The following is an 18,285-nucleotide window of genomic DNA, read 5'->3' as shown; positions in this document are numbered from 1 at the left end:
ATAATAAAAAAAAAATTAAAAAATTAAAAAAAAAAAAAGAAGGAAAACTCAAAAATGATTTTGAGATTCTGGCTTAAGTGATTGGGTTAATTGTAATGCCACATATTGAAATGGGACTGGGAAATAATAAGTTTAAGGTAGATGTCAAAAGTTCACTTGTAAACACATTAAGTTTGTGATGCCTAAGAAATACCAGATATTAATATGAAGTAAATCTATATTTATGTAAGATTTCTGTGTAATAAAAGGGATTCTCCTGTCCCCAGGGATCTGAAAGCCTGTCATCTAGTTAAACTCTCTCATTATGCAAATGAGACCATAAGTGAAATGTTTTTTGTTCAAAATCACATACTGGACACTAGGCTGGAACCTATCTTGACTTCTAGGGAATATATATGTATTTTATGAGGGAGTTATGCCTCATAATTCCTTTTTCTTAAACCCCCAAAGTGACCGATTTCTGAGCTACTTGCAAGACTAAAATGAAAAGAGTCAGGCTTGGAATAGAAGTGCTGGGCCAGAGGTACCCTGGAGCTGTTGGAGTGATGGCAGAGGCCTTGGTGGGAGCTCAGAGGTGAGGTCCCAGCAGCTTTGACAGCATAGTTTGGCCAATGGACTTTTGTTTTTCCATCATTTGCTGAAGGAAAGGGAACCTTCTGGGGAGGAATTATCTTGGACAAGCCTTCCATGCTTAACTCATGCTTTGCAAGTCTTCTATTTGGCACTTTTCCTGCAAGCTCGTTTGGTTTTAAGCCATCTCCACATTCAGAGATGATTTGTCCAATTACTGGACCAAAAACTAATTATAGATAGTAATTGAAATAGATATCAGAGAACCAGACCATTGGTGGAAAGCCAAATGGCCAACTTGCAGCATTTGAGAAACCTTTCTCCTGCTTTTATTGAAATATTGAATATATGTACTTTATGTGGCAGTATCATGGTGTTCTAAAGCAGGTTTATATTCTCCTCACATAGAAATATAATTTTTGATAAGTAATGTGGCTTGCTTAACACATTTTGGTCTTGGAAATGGTTTCCTTAAAAAAAAGAAATATGTCAGAGAGATGCTAGTTAGTGAAGCAAGACTCCTCCTGGGGCACAATTTAGGTGCAGCCTCTTAAATTTTCAGTTTCTAGTAACACATGTCCAGGAACTAAACTTTTCCCGACTTCTCAGGGATGATTTATTTTGGAGATGGATTTATGCCAATCAACTGAATGCATGAATACCATCCTCACAAGGGATTACTGGACAAATCAGAGTACCAGTTTTCTCATGGAGCTGGATGCATATAGAAATAAAATTTCAGTAACTGACTGTCTACAAGCTCAAGAGTCACCCCTTCACAATAGCAGAGTCCTGAATTTAACAATAGTCCTTCAGGAGCTTATAATAAGAGCAGAGGGGCCAGAAGTGGTGGCTCGTGCCTGTGATCCCAGCACTTTGGGAGGCCCAGGCAGGAAGATAACTAGAGCCCAGGAGTTCAAGACCAACCTGGGCAACCTAGTGAGACCCCATCTCTATATTTAAAAAAAAAAGAGAGAGCAGAGGGAAATAGATTATTTTCAAGCTCTGGAAATACCAGGTGAACCATTCTGTCCCCTGGAGGAATAAGCCTACATAGTATGATAAAGTTATTGTATCTCCTGTCAGTCTGCGCTGGGTAAACACTACAAGTTCTTACTCTACAATTCTGTCTTTTAAATCCTTTCTACAGACTTTTTGTTCTGCCAGCACTTCAGGCAGTCACGTTACAGTAAGGATGAGTAGGTTATAGATTTTACATTCCAGTGTTGAGAATATACTTTCCTTAACTTGATTGAACTTGGATATTTCCCAGGGCTGCATATACTTCACACAAAATATCTTTCAATGACTGCCTGTAGCAGACAAATGATCTCCACCTCAGTGATTCTTAAACTTGAGTATAGGAATCACTGGGGAAATTTGTGCAAATTCAGATTTTCAAGCCTGACCCCCACAGATTCAGATTAGTAGATCTAGGGATTGGGCTCTCATACCTATATTCTTAATTATTACCCACACTTAGAGAAATATCATTTATGCATTAGTTCTTAGCAGTTTCATTTCCAAGGGTAACTTTATTTTATTGCTAAAGTCTCTAGTACTCTAAATACTAATAATAAGACAGAGGTTTGGTTTTAAAACCTTGGGAAATTCTTAATTACCCATAACCACTTAATAAAACTGTCCAAATTTTTACAACTCTTGATTTTGTTTTCTTTGCCAAAATACTCCGAGCTGTGGTTATGTTGACCATGCAGAAAGTTCTTTTTGTGCCAGAATGTCTTCCACATCTGCTTCTTTTCTCTTTCACTACTCTGATTCAAGACTTCCTCATGTCTCATCTGGACAGTCACAGATTTCTTCAGACTCTCACCTCATCCACCCTCTCCCTGAGTTCACAATGTTGGTGGAAGTAATAGAAGTTATGGTAGGATTTTGGTTAGAGGACTAACATGGTCACAGATATCTTAGAGAAGTCATTCTGACAGGACAGAAGATGGATTAGGTGAGACTATCAATGGTCTGTATGGAGTTAGTGTAGTTCAAAAAAAGCTAGTATTAGAGCTGGGCACAGTGGCTCACACCTGTAATCCCAGCACTTTGGGAGGCGGAGAGAGGCAGATCACTTGAGGTCAGGAGTTCGAGACCAGTCTGGCCAACTTGGCGAAACCCTGTCTCTACTAAAAATAGAAAAATAAGCTGGGTGTGGTGGCACATGCCTGTAATCCCAGCTACTGGGGAGGCTGAGGCAGAAGAATCCTTTGAACCTGGGAGGCAGAGGTGGCAGTGAGCCAAGACTGTGCCACTGCACTCTAGCTTGGGTGACAGAGTGAGACTGTGTCTCAAAAACAAAAAACAAAACAAAAAACAACAACAACAAAACAAAACAAAAAAACAGCATTCAAATAAATATTAAATTTGAAAAGTGGGAAAATAATTTTTTCCATTTTGTAATGTAGAACAGTAATGCCTGACCAAATAAAAGCAATAGGAAAGGTCTCAGTTTTCTAGGACATGGTTACATCTCTGTCATTCTCACACCTGTGTATTCTGTTTCATCATAGATTTGCAGCCACATGCCTTTGCACATACTATTTTCCTTCCCTGGATGCTGCCTCACATTTAACATTTTGGTGTGCCTTTTATGTGACCTAATTAGGGCAGGAAGATACAGTGGTGAACAAGATTAAATTGGTCCCATCCTAATAGAGTTTACAATTTAATAGGGTTAGGGAAAGAGATACTCAATAAAACACACCCAAATGGCATAATGGTCCTTGGGGAAAGTGTTACGAAGGAGAAGTACAGGGGCTGTGTGTGGATAGAAAAGGGAATCTAACCTAATCTAAAGGCTTAGGAGAGTTTGACCTGAGGAAGACTTTTCAGCTGAGATCTGAAGAATTAATAGGAATTAATTAGAAAATTGGAGAGTTGAAAAGGGTATGTTTGTTTTAGGTAGAGGGAACACATTGTCCTTATGGCCTGCAGCAAGGAGGAATAATCGGAAATACGAAGGAGGTCTGTGTGATTGGCAGTTAGTGAGCAAGAGGGAGAGGCAGCAACTGTGATGTAGAAGAGGTGTGCAGAGGCCTTGCAGTTGACAGTTATGTTTTGTACTTTATCCAAAAGTAGTGGGAAAACATTGAGGGCTTTTGAGGATGGGATGAGGACTGTGCTTACATGTTCAAATTAATGTTTGACAGTGATACCTTTGGCTGTTTTGTGGAGAAAGCATTGTGGGGTACAAGGTAGAAGTCAGTAGACTAAACAGACTATTTAGTCTGCTTGAATTGGCAGGACTTAGTGAGAGATGGATTTGACATGGAGTATAAGAGAAAGGGAGATGTCAAGGATGATTTCTAGGTTTCTGGATTGAATCCAGTGTGAATAATCAGCATTTTATTGAGAGTTTAGGAACTACTAGAGAAGGAGCAGTTTTGGAGGGAAAGATCAAGAGCTGTTTTGACAGTACTTGTTCTGTGGCTTCTTGTTCTTTTACTTCAGAAATTCCCACTCTGACAAGATTCTGCTCAAAATTGCCCTCCTGTGAAAATACTCTAAAATTCTCTCCCCGCCAATTTCCAGGAGGGTAGTAAATTGTGCTCTTGTGTCGCTTGGTAAAGTCTTCTCTTAGCATAATAATTATATATGTACTTGCCTGTCTCCCCACCAGACTGTGATTCCTTTGGCAAGGAAGTATCTTATTTGTTTGGTGTCACTGAAATATGGGTGAATATTTCCTCAAGTGTTTTCCACTGAGTTTTGTATAGTGAAGGGTTACTTTAACATCTGGGTAATGCTGGAGTAAGTTAATGTTGGTTTTTTTTTTTTTTTTTTTTTTTTTTTGAGACTGAGTCTCGCTCTGTGCCCAGGCTAGAGTGCAGTGGCGCGATCTCGGCTCACTGCAAGCTCCGCCTCCTGGGTTCACGCCATTCTCCTGCCTCAGCATCTCCGAGTAACTGGGACTACAGGTGCCCACCACCACGCTCGGCTAATTTTTTGTATTTTAATAGAGACGGGATTTCACTGTGGTCTCGATCTCCTGACCTCATGATCCGCCCGCCTCGGCCTCCCAAAGTGCTGAGGTTACAAGCGTGAGTCACCGCGCCTGGCAATGTTGTTTTTTTATTTTGAGATGGGATCTCACTGTGTCACCCAGGCTGGTGTGCAGTGGTGTGGTCTCAGCTCACTGCAACCTCTACCTCATGGACTCAAGCGATCCTCCCACCTCAGCTTCCCCAGTAGCTGGGACTATAGATGTGCATTACCACGCCCGGCTAAGTTTTGTATTTTTTGTAGAGACAGGGGTTCACCATGTTGCCCAGGCTGCTCTTGAACTCCTGGAATCAAGTGATCCACCTGCCTTGGCCTCCCACAGTGCTGGGACTACAGACATAGCCACCATGCCTAGCCAGTTAATGTTTCTTTACTGTAGAACTTTTCATAGCCTTTTATTTTCTGAGGTGGAAAGGCATAACATACGCATTTTTTTCCCAGATTATTTCTTTTCCCCTTCCCCAGCTCTTGTTTTCTGAGTATCTAATGTTACTAGTGTTGAAGGTAAGAGGTGGAGTTAGGAACACTCAGTGGGAAATGCTGATTTGCGCATGTGTCTGACACTGAGTAGGCATGTAATTCACTGAGTGTGGTCTATGGAATAAAGCAAACCTGTCAGCTCTAGGAGAATGTCACTGGATGTTTTGGGAAGCTCTTTTGCTTATAGTTGCTGCAAATGTTATTTCTTTCACCCCAGTGATCAAAACAAACATCAAGGGATGAGAATTTACTGTCTATTGTTTGTTGCTGCCAGGCTAAAAAAGATAGGTGGCATGAGATGACAGATTTTGTTCTGTTTCTTTGTAGCTAAGCTGGGGAAAACTGAACAAAAAATTCTTTGGTCTTTTGTTTAACTCCTAGCATTAAAACAGTGTCTTTCTTACACTAACTGGGTTGTTCACGAAATAACCAGAGTTATACTAATAACTTTAATATTTTTTGTAAAAGAATTACATGTTCAGTGTTTTCTAAGGGCTATTGATAGAATAGACACAAAAAGCTAGGTTTCAGGGAATAAAGATAGGATAGACTAAATGGGGAAGAACTGCTTTTTTTTTTTTTTAAGAGTATATGAATTTTACTTTAGAGGGAATTTTCCTTCCCCCCCAAAGTTAGAGTGCTCTAATGATTCAATTTTTAGAGTGGAAATCTAGTGGAAAGTTTTACTATGAAGTCACTGACTCAAACCCAGGAATATGATTTGATTAAATTTAGATTTTATTTTGTAATGCCAAATGGCATATTGTATTATATTTACTGCTGGTAAATACTGCTGCTCTAACTGCTGTTTATCTTTTCTTATAGTCATGTGGAGTGGGGTAAGGTACTTTTGGCCTCTACAAACTTATATTGGGCTTAAAGTTAATGAAAATAATTCTTTTTCATTTCTTTTATATATTTTTTGAGTGATATAAAATAAGCTAAATATAGGGTTAAGGGTTTCATAACCACATCCACTTTATACTACCACATCTTAAGTTGTTTTTTCATTTATTTACCCTGTCCTTTATTATTGCATATGTTTAATTTCCAAATTAGAGTAGCTTGGAATACAAGGAAAACTTGATGAATCTTAGTTCTGCTATTATAAAAGAAGTTATCAGCTCTGTCACCAGTTTTGTATCCCTTGGCTATAGGACCACTCTTTAGGAACTTAAAACTCTGAGGTACTGTAAAGAGCAGATAAAAATTCTGTGGATAGAGATAATTTGTCCATTTTATTTAAGAAATGGACTAAGAAAGAAAAAAGCTGCTGAATATATTCCTAGTGGCTATGATAGAGACTGAATGAGTAAAATGTAGTGATTTTTTAGCAAGGAAACCACTGAAATTTTGATGCTTTTTTTTTTTTTGAGACTGAGTTTCACTCTTGTCACTCGGGCTGGAGTGCAATGGCATGATCTTGGCTCACTGCAACCTCCACCTCCCGGGTTTGGGTTCAAGCGATTCTCCTGCCTCAGCCTCCTGAGTAGCCAGGATTACAGTCATGAACCACCATGTCTGGCTAATTTTTATATTTTTAGTAGAGACAGGGTTTTGCCATGTTAGCCAGGCTGGTCTCGAACTCCTGACCTCAGGTGATGCACCCACCTCAGCCTCCCAAAGTGCTGGGATTACAGGCATGAGCCACCATGCCCACTTGGACTATTCTTTTTCTTTAGTTAGCAATCTGGTCATCCCAAGGCTGTGCATACCCTCACACAAAAATGATGATAAAAGTTATCTAGATCTGGTAATCTTCAGTCCTAGTAATCTTGGAAAAGCCACAGCTCAGGACACTTTTTTTTTTGTATGCTTCTCTCTGCACTTCGGACTTCTAATAGAGCATTTATTGTCCTAGAAAATAATTTTAATTATAGAAACTCCCACATTTGTTTCAGGTCGATCTTCTCTCTTTCCCTTTGAAGATGCCTTCCTGGACGACAGCCATGGCGATCAGGCCTTGTCATCTGGCTTAAGTTCTCCCACTCGCTGTCAAAATGGGGAGCGAGTAGAACGCTACTCTAGAAAGGTGTTTGTTGGAGGCCTTCCTCCTGATATTGATGAAGGTACTATGCATTCATTAATGATTCTGCAAAGGCTGAGTTTGTTCTTTGTGTGTTCTGACCCTGCCTCTCCTCTCCAAGTCAACTTAAGGACATTTATATCTTAGTGTATAGGAGGTGAGACTATTTGGTAGATTAGAAAGTAATAGTCTATTATTGTACTAAGTACTTCATGTTACATTATCTCATTTAATCCTGATAGCTGTCTTATAAGGATATCCTAGCATCTCCATTTTATAGATAAGGAAACTGAGGATCAGAGAGAAATAATTTGTTCAGGGTTATATAGCTGATGGTGCAGTTACAACTCAAATTCAATTAGATTCCAGAGCTTTTGCTCATGTCCATCACACCAGACCATCTCACATTTTAATATAAATACTGGCCAGTGCAGTGGCTCACGCCTGTAATCCCAGTACTTTGGGAGGCCAAGGTGGGAGGATTACTTGAGCCCAGGGATTCAAAACCAGCCTGGGCAACATAGCAAGACCCTGTCTCTACAAAATAAAAAGATTAGCCGGGTATGATGGTGCATGCCTGTACTCTCAGCTACTTGGGAGACTGAGGTGGGAAGTCACTTGAGCTCAGGAGTTTGAGGTTACAGTGAGCTGTGATCACACCACCGAACTCCAGCCTGGGTGACAGAGTGAAACCCTGTCTCATAAGTAAATAAATACATAAAAACAAATACCTATTTTAAAAGCATAATCCCCTCTTTAAAAGAAGGAAAACTAATTTGAATTTTCTTAATAATAGTTTTGAGATGCTATCAGTCCAAAAGTGAGTGTTCACTTATGCCTAAAGCCAGTTTATTTTAGCACACAGTAAGTTGTCAATAAATATTTGTTGAAAGGATGAATGAAATAAAATTGTGACAAAGTTAACTTAAGCAAAAAACAACTCTAGTTCCAGTAGGCTTTGGGTCTGATATAAAAATACTGTCTGATATTCTAACAGTCTTGTTTTCCAGCATTTTCTAGCTATGACACACTTCTAATTTATGATGATTTCCTTTTTTCATGGTGAGAGGAGAAAAGTCTCAAAAAGTAGCGTTATTTTAGACTAACTACATTAAAGTTATATATAGCTGAACGCTTATTTTCCTCCAAATTGTTCTTGTATTCATGTTAATCTCATCTATTGATTAGATTTTCTTCAAGACAATTCTTAAGATCATGGCTGAGAGAGTGATACCCTAAACCTGAGTAGGAGCCAGGTTATAACCTCTGCTTTGAGTCATATGTCAGAAGGAAAATATAAATGTGTTGATCTATAATTTTTGATATATTTTCTATATAGGGTATGTAATATGTAGTTATTAAAGATAGCATTGGCTGTCAACATTTTCTTATCACCCAATGGAATTACCTACTTATTGCCCCTACTCCTCACCAAAAGAATCATATCTATTTCTTAAATAATCTTAGAGGTTCCATACAAGTGAAACCATATTTTAAATATTTTCTGTACCTTACTTCCTAAAATCAGAGAACATTCCTATTTTAGAATCTTTCTATTTGACATAGAAGTCACCTTAGTTTAATATGAGATATTTTCTTCCAAATTCTTTATGTCAAGTTTATTGGCAGTGAAAAGAAATGAATTATAGTTAGAAACACACTTTACATGATTAAAAATGAATAACCAAATGTACACCCAAGCAATGGTATTTCACTTAGTAGGTTTCACTTCTGTAAAAATGCTTTAGAAAACAACCCTCAAAACATTTTTTTAAACTAAAAAGACATGTTTTGTGCTATTCTGGTTTTCTGATTGCAATATTTTTTTCTCTTTTGCTAAGATTCTTTCTTTGTTTTGTAGATGAGATCACTGCCAGCTTTCGCAGGTTTGGACCTCTCGTGGTAGACTGGCCTCACAAAGCTGAAAGCAAGTCGTATTTTCCTCCCAAAGGTAATGCTCTTAGAATGTCTCCACTGCCTGCCTGTTGGAGAGATAGCATGACAGTTCAATAAAAGGCAGCCTTTTACTGTTGAATTTAGCTGTTGAATTTTAGCTATTGAATTTTTTCAATAGCTGTTGAATTTTTTCCCCCAATTAGGAAAACATTTTAACGTTTATCATCCTTTTGTGTATTACGTTTCCACTTAGCGACTCTTCCCCAGAAGCACACTGATTGTTTCATGGCACCGATTTTATTGACAGTGAGACCCTGGGAGTCTGTTGTTGATGAGCCTCCTGCTAATTTTCATTATTTTGAAAGAAAAGATCTAGGGTTTTGAGGAATGTCAGCAATGGTAAAGGAAAAGATTATTTAGGGTCAGATTTTATTTGCGTTCCATAACCCTATGGTTTTATAGATTTTGTAAACCCCAAACGTGGGAAACCTAGTGACTAAAGAATGGCATTGTACAAAATTATCTTTATCCACATCTGTATCTTAAGTGACTTAGCCTGTTTGGGAGTGGAGGGCAAACTAGCAAAAGACTCTCCATATGACCCTGCTTCTATGATTTTTGGGGAGGCTCGTTTGATAATTTATGAGGGCATGAAAATATATTGCTTTGTTCATACTTTGTCATTTCTGCAGAATCTAGGGAACTTTACTGGTGATATTCACTTGGGTGTGTTCCTAGGTTTATATAGAAGAATGTTTTACATTAAAGGTTTTGTTTGTTACATTCTGTAGATAGGTTTCAAGAATACATTTCATTTCAGATAAATGGCTTTTTGATACATATTATTGTATAATATTACTCAGCACAAAAAGATGGAGTGAAAATACTTGTCCTTCCTGTGCCTCATAAATGAATCAAATTATAGCTTAACCTGAGGAAGGCAAGTGGCTTCCTTTTATGTCCGGTTTATTAGGTTTCTTTGTCAGTTGTACTTCTCCAAATCTCACTCTCTTTATAACCCACAAAAATAAGTTAATACAGAGTTACTTGTTCTTTTTTTTTTTTTTTTTTGAGACAGAGTCTTGCTCTTTTGCCCAGGCTAGAGTGCAATGGCACGATCTCGGCTCCTGCAACCTCCATCTCTCGGGTTCAAGCCATTCTCCTGTCTCAGCCTCCTGAGTAGCTGGGATTACAGGCACGCACTACCAGGTCTGGCTAATTTTTGTATTTTTGGTAGAGACAGGGTTTCACCATGTTGGCCAGGCTGGTCTCGAACTCCTGACCTCATGATCCGCCCACCTCGGCCTTCCAAAGTGCTGGGGTTACAGGCATGAGCCCCCATGCCCGGCGGTTGCTTGTTCTTAACATTCTTTTGTTAATTCCAGAAAATTTGTAGGTTAAAATATTAAGTTTATAGTAATCAGAAAAGATGATCATCATGCTGATTCTTTCGGACTATGGTGCAAGTATTATATTATGTAATGATACACGTATGAAATATGTTACTAGCGATGCTAATTATTTGATGCATCAGAGTAGTGTGTTTTTTTTTTTTTTTCGGTGAATGAATGTGTTCACCACATTGTGGTATAAGTAATATACTCTATAAAACGACATGTATAAAATATTTTTCTGACCTGCCTGGCGAAGATGATGAAACCCTGTCTCTACTAAAAATACAAAAATTAGCCGGGCGTGGTGGTGGGTACCTGTAATCCTAGCTACTCGGGAGGCTGAGGCAGAGAATTGCTTGAACCGGGGAGGCAGAGGTTGCAGTGAGCCGAGATCACGCCACTGCACTCCAGCCTGAGCGACAGAGTGAGACTCCCTGTCAAAAAAAAAAAAAAAATTATCTAAGAGTGATAGTTACAAAAAAATGCTGAGAAAAGTTATAAAAATAATTCTGAGATAAAAGCCATTAGATGATCACTGTAAAAAGTAAAAATGAAGATAAACATGTATGTGGTCATGTTTAAAGGAAATTATCCCAATCTACCTCTACTTGAGATTATCACTGTATACATTTTGCTAAATATCCTTCTGAAATCTCTTTATAAATATATACATTTATGTGAAATTTTGAATTATACTATGTATGCTGTTTTATAACCTACATTTCCCTCCCTAGCAATGTTAACATCTTCATATAACAAACCTACATTATCCTTAATGACCTTAGTTTATTTAATTAAGCCTCTTGATGGCATGTAAGTTGCTTCCAATGGCTTTCTTTCATAAATCCTGCTATATCCTTGTGCCTTCAACTTTTTGCCCTTTTATGATTACCTCTTTGGGTAAATTTCTCGAAGCGAAATTCCATGTTCATACAGATTGCCAGAATGCACTAAGAAGGTTCATATACATTTATGTTCCCACTGATAACACCAAATTTGCAAAACTATGTACATTTTTTTGAGACAGGGTCTCACTCTGTCGCCCAGGCTGGAACACACAATCTTGGCTCACTGCAATCTCCACCTGTTGGGCTCAAGTGATCCTCCCACCTTAGCCTCCCGAGTAGCTGGGATCACAGGCATGTGCTACCACGCCTGGCTAATTTTTGTATTTTTGACAGAGACGGGGTTTTGACGTGTTGCCCAGGCTGGTCTCAAACTCTTGAGCTGAAGCAATCTGCCTGCCTTGGTCTCCCAAAGTGCTGGGATTACAGACATGAGTCACCGTGCCAAGCCCAAAACTAAGTTTTATCGAGGCTTTTTCAATCTTTGCCAATCTGATGGCTAAACTGACAACTTTTTTTTTTTTTTAATCTTGCTAACTATATATTTCATCCATTTTAATTTTGGGGTATTTGTCTTTTGTAAAGACTCCTTTTTTTAATTTTTATTTTTTACAGGTACCTAGTAGATATATATTAATATATTTACGGAGTACGTGAGGTTTTTGTTTGTTTGTTTGTTTTGCTTTGTTTTTTTTGACAGCATCTCACTCTGTTGCTCTAGCTAGAGTGCAGTGGTATGATCTCGGCTCACTGCAACCTCTGCCTCCCGGGTTCAAGCAATTCTCCTGCCTCAGCCTCCTGAGTAGCTGGGACTACAGGCGTGTGCCACCACACACAGCTAAGTTTTGTATTTTTAGTAGAGACAGGTTTTCACCACATTGGCCAGGCTGGTCTCGAACTCCTGACTTCATGATCCGCCTGCCTTGGCCTCCCAAAGTGCTGGGATTACAGGTGTGAGCCACCGTGCCTGGCCAAGATATTTTGATATAGGCATACAGTAAATAAAATCACATCAGGGTAAATGGGGTATCCATCACCTCAAGCATTTATCATTTCTTTCTGTTATAAACATTCCAGTTATACTTTAGTTATTTACAAATACGCAGTAGGCCGGGCGCAGTGGCTCAAGCCTGTAATCCCAGCACTTTGGGAAGCTGAGACGGGTGGATCACGAAGTCAGGAGATCAAGACCATCCTGGCTAACACGGTGAAACCCCGTCTCTACTAAAAAAATACAAAAAATTAGCCGGGCATGGTGGCGGGTGCCTGTAGTCCCAGCTACTCGGGAGGCTGAGGCAGGAGAATGGCGTGAACCTGGGAGGCAGAGCTTGCAGTGAGCCGAGATCGTGCCACTGCACTCCAGCCTGGGAGACAGAGCGAGACTCCTTCTCAAAAAAAAAAAAAAAAAATGCAGTAGATTATTGTTGACTGTAGTCACCCTGTTGTACTATCAAAGACCAGATCTTATTCATTCCATCTAATTATGTTTTTGTACACATTAACCATGCCCACTTTTACCCACCCACCCCCACCTTCTTTCCAGCCTCTGGTAACTTACGTCATTCTATTTTCTGTCATTATGAGTTCAATTGTTTTGATTTTTAGCTTTCATAAATGGGAAGTTTGTCTTTCTGTGCCTGGCTTATTTTTTTTTAACACATAATGTCCTCCAGTTCCATCCATATTGTTGCAGAGGACAGGACTTTTTTTTTTTTTTATGTCTGAATACCACTCCACTGTGTGTATGTACCACATATTTTTTCTTTTTTTTTTTTTTTTTGGTGAGATGGAGTTTCACTCTTGTTGCCTAAGCTGGAGTGCAATGGCACAATCTTGGCTTACCGCAAACTCCGCCTCTGGGATTTAAGAGATTCTCCTGCCTCAGCCTCCCAAGTAGCTGGGATTACAGGCATGCGCCATCATGCCCGGCTAATTTTGCATTTTTAGTAAAGATGGAGTTTCTTCATGTTGGTCAGGCTGGTCTCAAACTCCCGACCTCAGGTAATCCACCTGCCCCAGCCTCCCAGAGTGCTAGAATTACAGGCGTGAGCCACAGTGCCTAGTCATGTACCACATATTCTTTATCCATTCATCTGTCGACAAATGGATAAAGGTTGTTTAGAAATCCTGGCTATTGTGAATAGTGCTGCAACAAACATGGGAGTACAGGTATCTATCTCTTTGATATACTGATTTCCTTTCTTTTGGTTATATACCTAGCAGTACGGTTGATAGATCATGTGGTAGCTCTATTTTTAGTTTTTTGAGGAACCTCCATACTGTTCTTCATAGTGGCTATACTAATTTATATTCCCACCAACAGCGCACAAGTGTTCCCTTTTCTTCACATCCTCACCAGCATTTGTTATTGCCTGTCTTTTGGATAAAAAACATTTTAACTGTGGGGAGATGATATCACATTGTAGTTTTGATCTGCCTTTCGCTGACAATCAGTAATATTGAGCACTTTTTCATATATCTCTTTGCCATTTGTATGTCGTCTTTTGAGAAATGCCTGTTCAGATCTTTTACCCCCCCCCCTTTTTTTCTTCAAAAAGTGACATTTATTCAAAGAAAAAAATTACAAGATGTCCATCTCTTGGCTGTCTTTCCTTCTGCCTCCTGCTGTTCCTCAGTTTCCCAAGATTGAATCCTGGCTGGGGCTAGGTAGCAGGATAGCCCCTCAGATGAGGTCAGCAACATTGAGGGCCATCTGCTAAATGGAGGTGTTGTATAAGGTCTCAGTTTCTTAAAGAGTCCTCTTGTCATCTTCTGTCACCATGTTAATAGCCACACTCTTATGGCCAAACTGTCCACCTCAACCGATTCTGTGGATACAGTTTTCCTTGTTGGTGGGAAGGTCACAGTTGATAACTAAAGAAACCTGCTGCACAAGAGTGCTTCTGGCTGCAGGTCAGTGCTAATCAATACTCTGTGAGAGCCAGAACAAAACTCCCTCATGATCACATTTCATTCCTTTGGTCCATATCTCCATGCATGGCAGTGAAGTCCCAAGCATGCATCTTCTCAGTGAGCCAATCCACCTTCTTTTTTTTTTTTTTTTTTTTTTTTTTTTTTTGAGACAGAGTCTTGCTCTGTCACCCAGGCTGGAGTGCAGTGGTAAGATCTCAGCTCACTGCAAGCTCCACCTCCTGGGTTCATGCCATTCTCCTGCCTCAGCCTCTGAGTAGCTGGGACTACAGGTGCCTGCCACCACGCCCGGCTAATTTCTTTTTGTATTTTTAGGAGAGATGGGGTTTCACTGTGTTAGCCAGGATGGTCTCAATCTCCTGACCTCGTGATCTGCCTGCCTCAGCCTCCCAAAGTGCTGGGATTACAGGCGTGAGCCACTGCGCCCGGCCGAGCCAGTCTACCTTCTTTCCAGTGTTGATGAAGATGACTGCCTGGGTGACAGTCACGGTTTCATATAAGTCACACAATGTGCTCAACTTCCACTCCTTATGTTCCACATTGATGTAGAATTGGTGGATCCCCTCCAGGATCAACTCCTCCTTCTTGACAGGAATCCAAATGGGGTCCCTCATGAACTTCTTGGTCACCTTAAGCACATCTGAAGGCCTTGTGTCTGATAGCAAAACCACCTGGGTGTTGCTGTTAAGCTTTTGAAATATATCATAGATTGAGTCCTTGAATCCATGGCTTAACATTTCATCAACTTCGTCCAGTACAAATATCTTGATGTATTTGGGAGACAGGTATCTCTGGTTAAGCATATCAGACACGTGACCAGGGATACCCACGATGATGTGGGGAACTTCCACCTGCAGTTTCTGCACCTCAGCACGCACATTGGTGCCCCCAGTACAGGCATGACAGGAGGCACCCATGTAGTCTCCTAGTGTCATGACCACCTTCTCTATCTTTTGAGCCAATTATCAAGTGGGTGCTAGAACCAAGGCCTGGGTAGTCTTTAGATCTAATTCAATCTACTGCAGAATGTATATGGCAAAAGTGGCCATTTTCCCAGTCCCAGATAGGGCTTGAGTGATCACATCATAACCCTTGATACAAGAAGAGTGGCTCACTGCTGGATGGCAGAGGACTTCTCAAAACCATAGGCATAGATGCCATGGAGGAGGAACTCCAAGAGGTTCCTATCATCAAAACTGTCAACAATCTCATTCCAGTTTCTCTCAATGATGCCTTCAGGCTCCATCTCAACTGGGTGAGCACTTTGGGAGGCCGAGGTGGGCAGATCACGAGGTCAGGAGTTCGAGACCAGCCTGATCAACATGGTGAAACCCCATCTCTACTAAAAATACAAAAATTAGCTGTGCGTGGTGGCCCACGCCTGTAACCCCAGCTACTCAGGAGACTGAGGCAGGAGAATTGTTTGAATCTGGGAGGCAGACTTTACAGTGAGCCGAAATCGTGCCCCTGCACTCCAGCCTGGGCGACAGAGCAAGACTCTGCCTTAGGAAAAAAAAAAAAAGGAAAGAAATACTCACTCTTAGACATGATCCTTAGAAACTCTCTTTTGCCCATTTTTAAATCAGATTGTTAGGTTTTTTTTTTCCTATTGAGTTGTTTGAGCTCTTTATATATTATGAATCCCTTGTTAGATTGACAGTTTGTAACTATTTTCTCCCATTCTGTGGGTTGTCTCTTCACTTTGTTGACTGTTTCCTTTGCTGTGCAGAAACTTTTTAACTTGATGTGATCCCATTTGTCCATTTTGCTTTGGTTGCCTTTGCTTGTGGGATATTACTCAAGTAATTTTTGTGTCCAGACCAATGTCTTGGAGATTTTCCTCAATGTTTTTTTTGTTTGTTTGTTTGTATGTTTGTCCTAGCATTTTTTTTAGTAGTTTCATAGTTTGAGGTATTAATTTGAAGTTTTTTTTTTTATTATTATACTTTAAGTTCTAGGGTATATGTGCACAACGTGCAGGTTTGTTACGTAGGTATACATGTGCCAGGTTGGTTTGCTGCACCCATTAACTCATCATTTACAATAGGTATTTCTCTTAATGCTATCCCTCCCCCTGCTCCCAACCCCACGACAGGCCCTGGGGTGTGATGTTCCCCGCCCTGTGTCCGAGTGTTCTCATTGTTCAATTCCCACCTATGAGTGAGAATATGCGGTGTTTGGTTTTCTGTCCTTGTGATAGTTTGCTCAGAATGATGGTTTCCAGCTGCATCCATGTCCCTGCAAAGGACATGAACTCATCCTTTTTTATGGCTGCATGGTATTCCATGGTGTATATGTGCCACATTTTCTTAATCCAGTCTATCATTGATGGACATTTGGATTGGTTCCAAGTCTTTGCTATTGTGAATAGTGCCGCAATAAACATACGTATGCATGTGTCTTTATAGTAGCAAGATTTATAATCCTTTGGGTATTTAGTAATGGGATCACTGGGTCAAATGGTCTTTCTAGTTCTAAATCCTTGAAGAATCGCCACACTGTCTGCCACAATGGTTGAACTAGTTTACACTCCCACCAACAGTATAAAAGCGTTCCTATTTCTCCACATCCTCTCCAGCATCTGTTGTTTCCTGACTTTTTAATGATTGCCATTCTAAGTGGTGTGAGATGGTATCTCATTGTGGTTTTGATTTGCATATCTCTGATGACCAGTGATGATGAGCATTTTTTTCATGTGTCTGTTGGCTGCATAAATGTTTTCTTTTGAGAAGTGCCTGTTCATATCCTTTGCCCACTTTTTGATGGGGTTGTTTTTTTCTTGTATATTTGTTTGAGTTCTTTGTAGATTCTGGATATGATCCCTTTGTCAGATGGATAGATTGCAAAAATTTTCTCACATTCTGTAGGTTACCTGCTCACTCTGATGGTAGTTTCTTTTGCTGTACAGAAGCTCTTTAGTTTCATTAGATCTGATTTGTCAATTTTTGCTTTTGTTGCCATTGCTTTTGGTGTTTTAGTCATGAAGTCCTTGCCAATAAATAAATACCTTTTATTGCCTATGTCCTGGATGGTATTGCCTAGGTTTTCTTCTAGGGTTTTTATGGTTTTAGGTCTAACATTTAAGTCTTTAATCCATCTCGAATTAATTTTTGTATAAGGTGTAAGGAAGGGATCCAGTTTCAGCTTTCTATGTATGGCTAGCCAGTTTTCCCAGCACCATTTATTAAATAGGGAATCCTTTCCCCATATTTTGTTTTTGTCAGGTTTGTCAAAGATCAGATGGTTGTAGATGTGTGGTGTTATTTCTGAGGCCTCTGCTCTATTCCATTAGTCTATATATCTGTTTTGGTAACAGTACCATGCTGTTTTGGTTGCTGTAGCCTTGTATATAGTTTGAAGTCAAGTAGCGTGATGCCTCCAGCTTTGTTCTTTTTGCCTAGGATTGTCTTAGCTATGCAGGCTCATTTTTGGTTCCATATGAACTTTAAAGTAGTTTTTTCCAGTTCTGTGAAGAAAGTCATTAATAGCTTGATGAGGATGGCATTGAATCTATAAATTACCTTGGGCAGTATGGCCATTTTCATGATATTGATTCTTCCTATCCATGAGCATGGAATGTTCTTCCATTTGTTTGTGTCCTCTTTTATTTAGTTGAGTGGTTTGTAGTTCCTCTTGAAGAGGTCCTTCACATCCCTTGTAAGTTGGATTCCTAGGTATTTTATTTGTAGCAGTTGTGAATGAGAGTTCACTCATGATTTGGCTGTTTGTCTGATATTGGTGTATAGGAATGCTTGTGATTTTTGCACATTGATTTTGTATCCTGAGACTTTGCTGAAGTTGCTTATCAGCTAAGGAGATTTTGGGCTGAGATGATGGGGTTTTCTAAATATACAATCATGTCATCTGCAAACAGGGACCATTTGACTTCCTCTTTTCCTAATTGAATAACCTTTATTTCTTTCTCTTGCCTGATTGCCCTGGCTACAATTTCCAACACTATGTTGAATAGGAGTGGTGAGAGAGGGTATCCCTGTCTTGTGCCAGTTTTCAGAGGGAATGCTTCCAGTTTTTGCCCATTCAGTATGATATTGGCTGTAGGTTTTTCGTAAATAGCTCTTATTATTTTGAGATATGTTCCATCAATACCTAGTTTATGGAGATTTTT

General features: G+C 39.7%; 1 protein-coding gene and 1 pseudogene across 3 annotated transcripts in view; one reads left to right on the top strand and one right to left on the bottom strand.

Moving 5' to 3' along the window:
- CPEB3 (cytoplasmic polyadenylation element binding protein 3) overlaps window positions 1-18,285 on the top strand; it is a 208,777-nt gene that overhangs the window by 97,240 nt on the left and 93,252 nt on the right. For all 3 annotated transcript variants that reach the window (XM_017894706.1, XM_017894705.1, XM_017894704.1), the window contains 2 exons: window positions 6,969-7,136; window positions 8,955-9,044. In XM_017894706.1, coding sequence (XP_017750195.1) covers window positions 6,969-7,136; window positions 8,955-9,044 — 258 coding nt within the window. The remainder of the gene's footprint in view (window positions 1-6,968; window positions 7,137-8,954; window positions 9,045-18,285) is intronic.
- On the bottom strand, window positions 14,027-15,405 carry LOC108543888 (eukaryotic initiation factor 4A-I-like; annotated as a pseudogene).

The sequence above is a fragment of the Rhinopithecus bieti genome, unplaced genomic scaffold, assembly GCF_001698545.2.
Source record: "Rhinopithecus bieti isolate Rb0 unplaced genomic scaffold, ASM169854v2 scaffold_25740, whole genome shotgun sequence".
Classification (NCBI taxonomy): Eukaryota; Metazoa; Chordata; class Mammalia; order Primates; family Cercopithecidae; genus Rhinopithecus; species Rhinopithecus bieti.
Note: the sequence above shows the minus strand (reverse complement) of the source record. Positions and strands in the feature narration are given on the sequence as shown.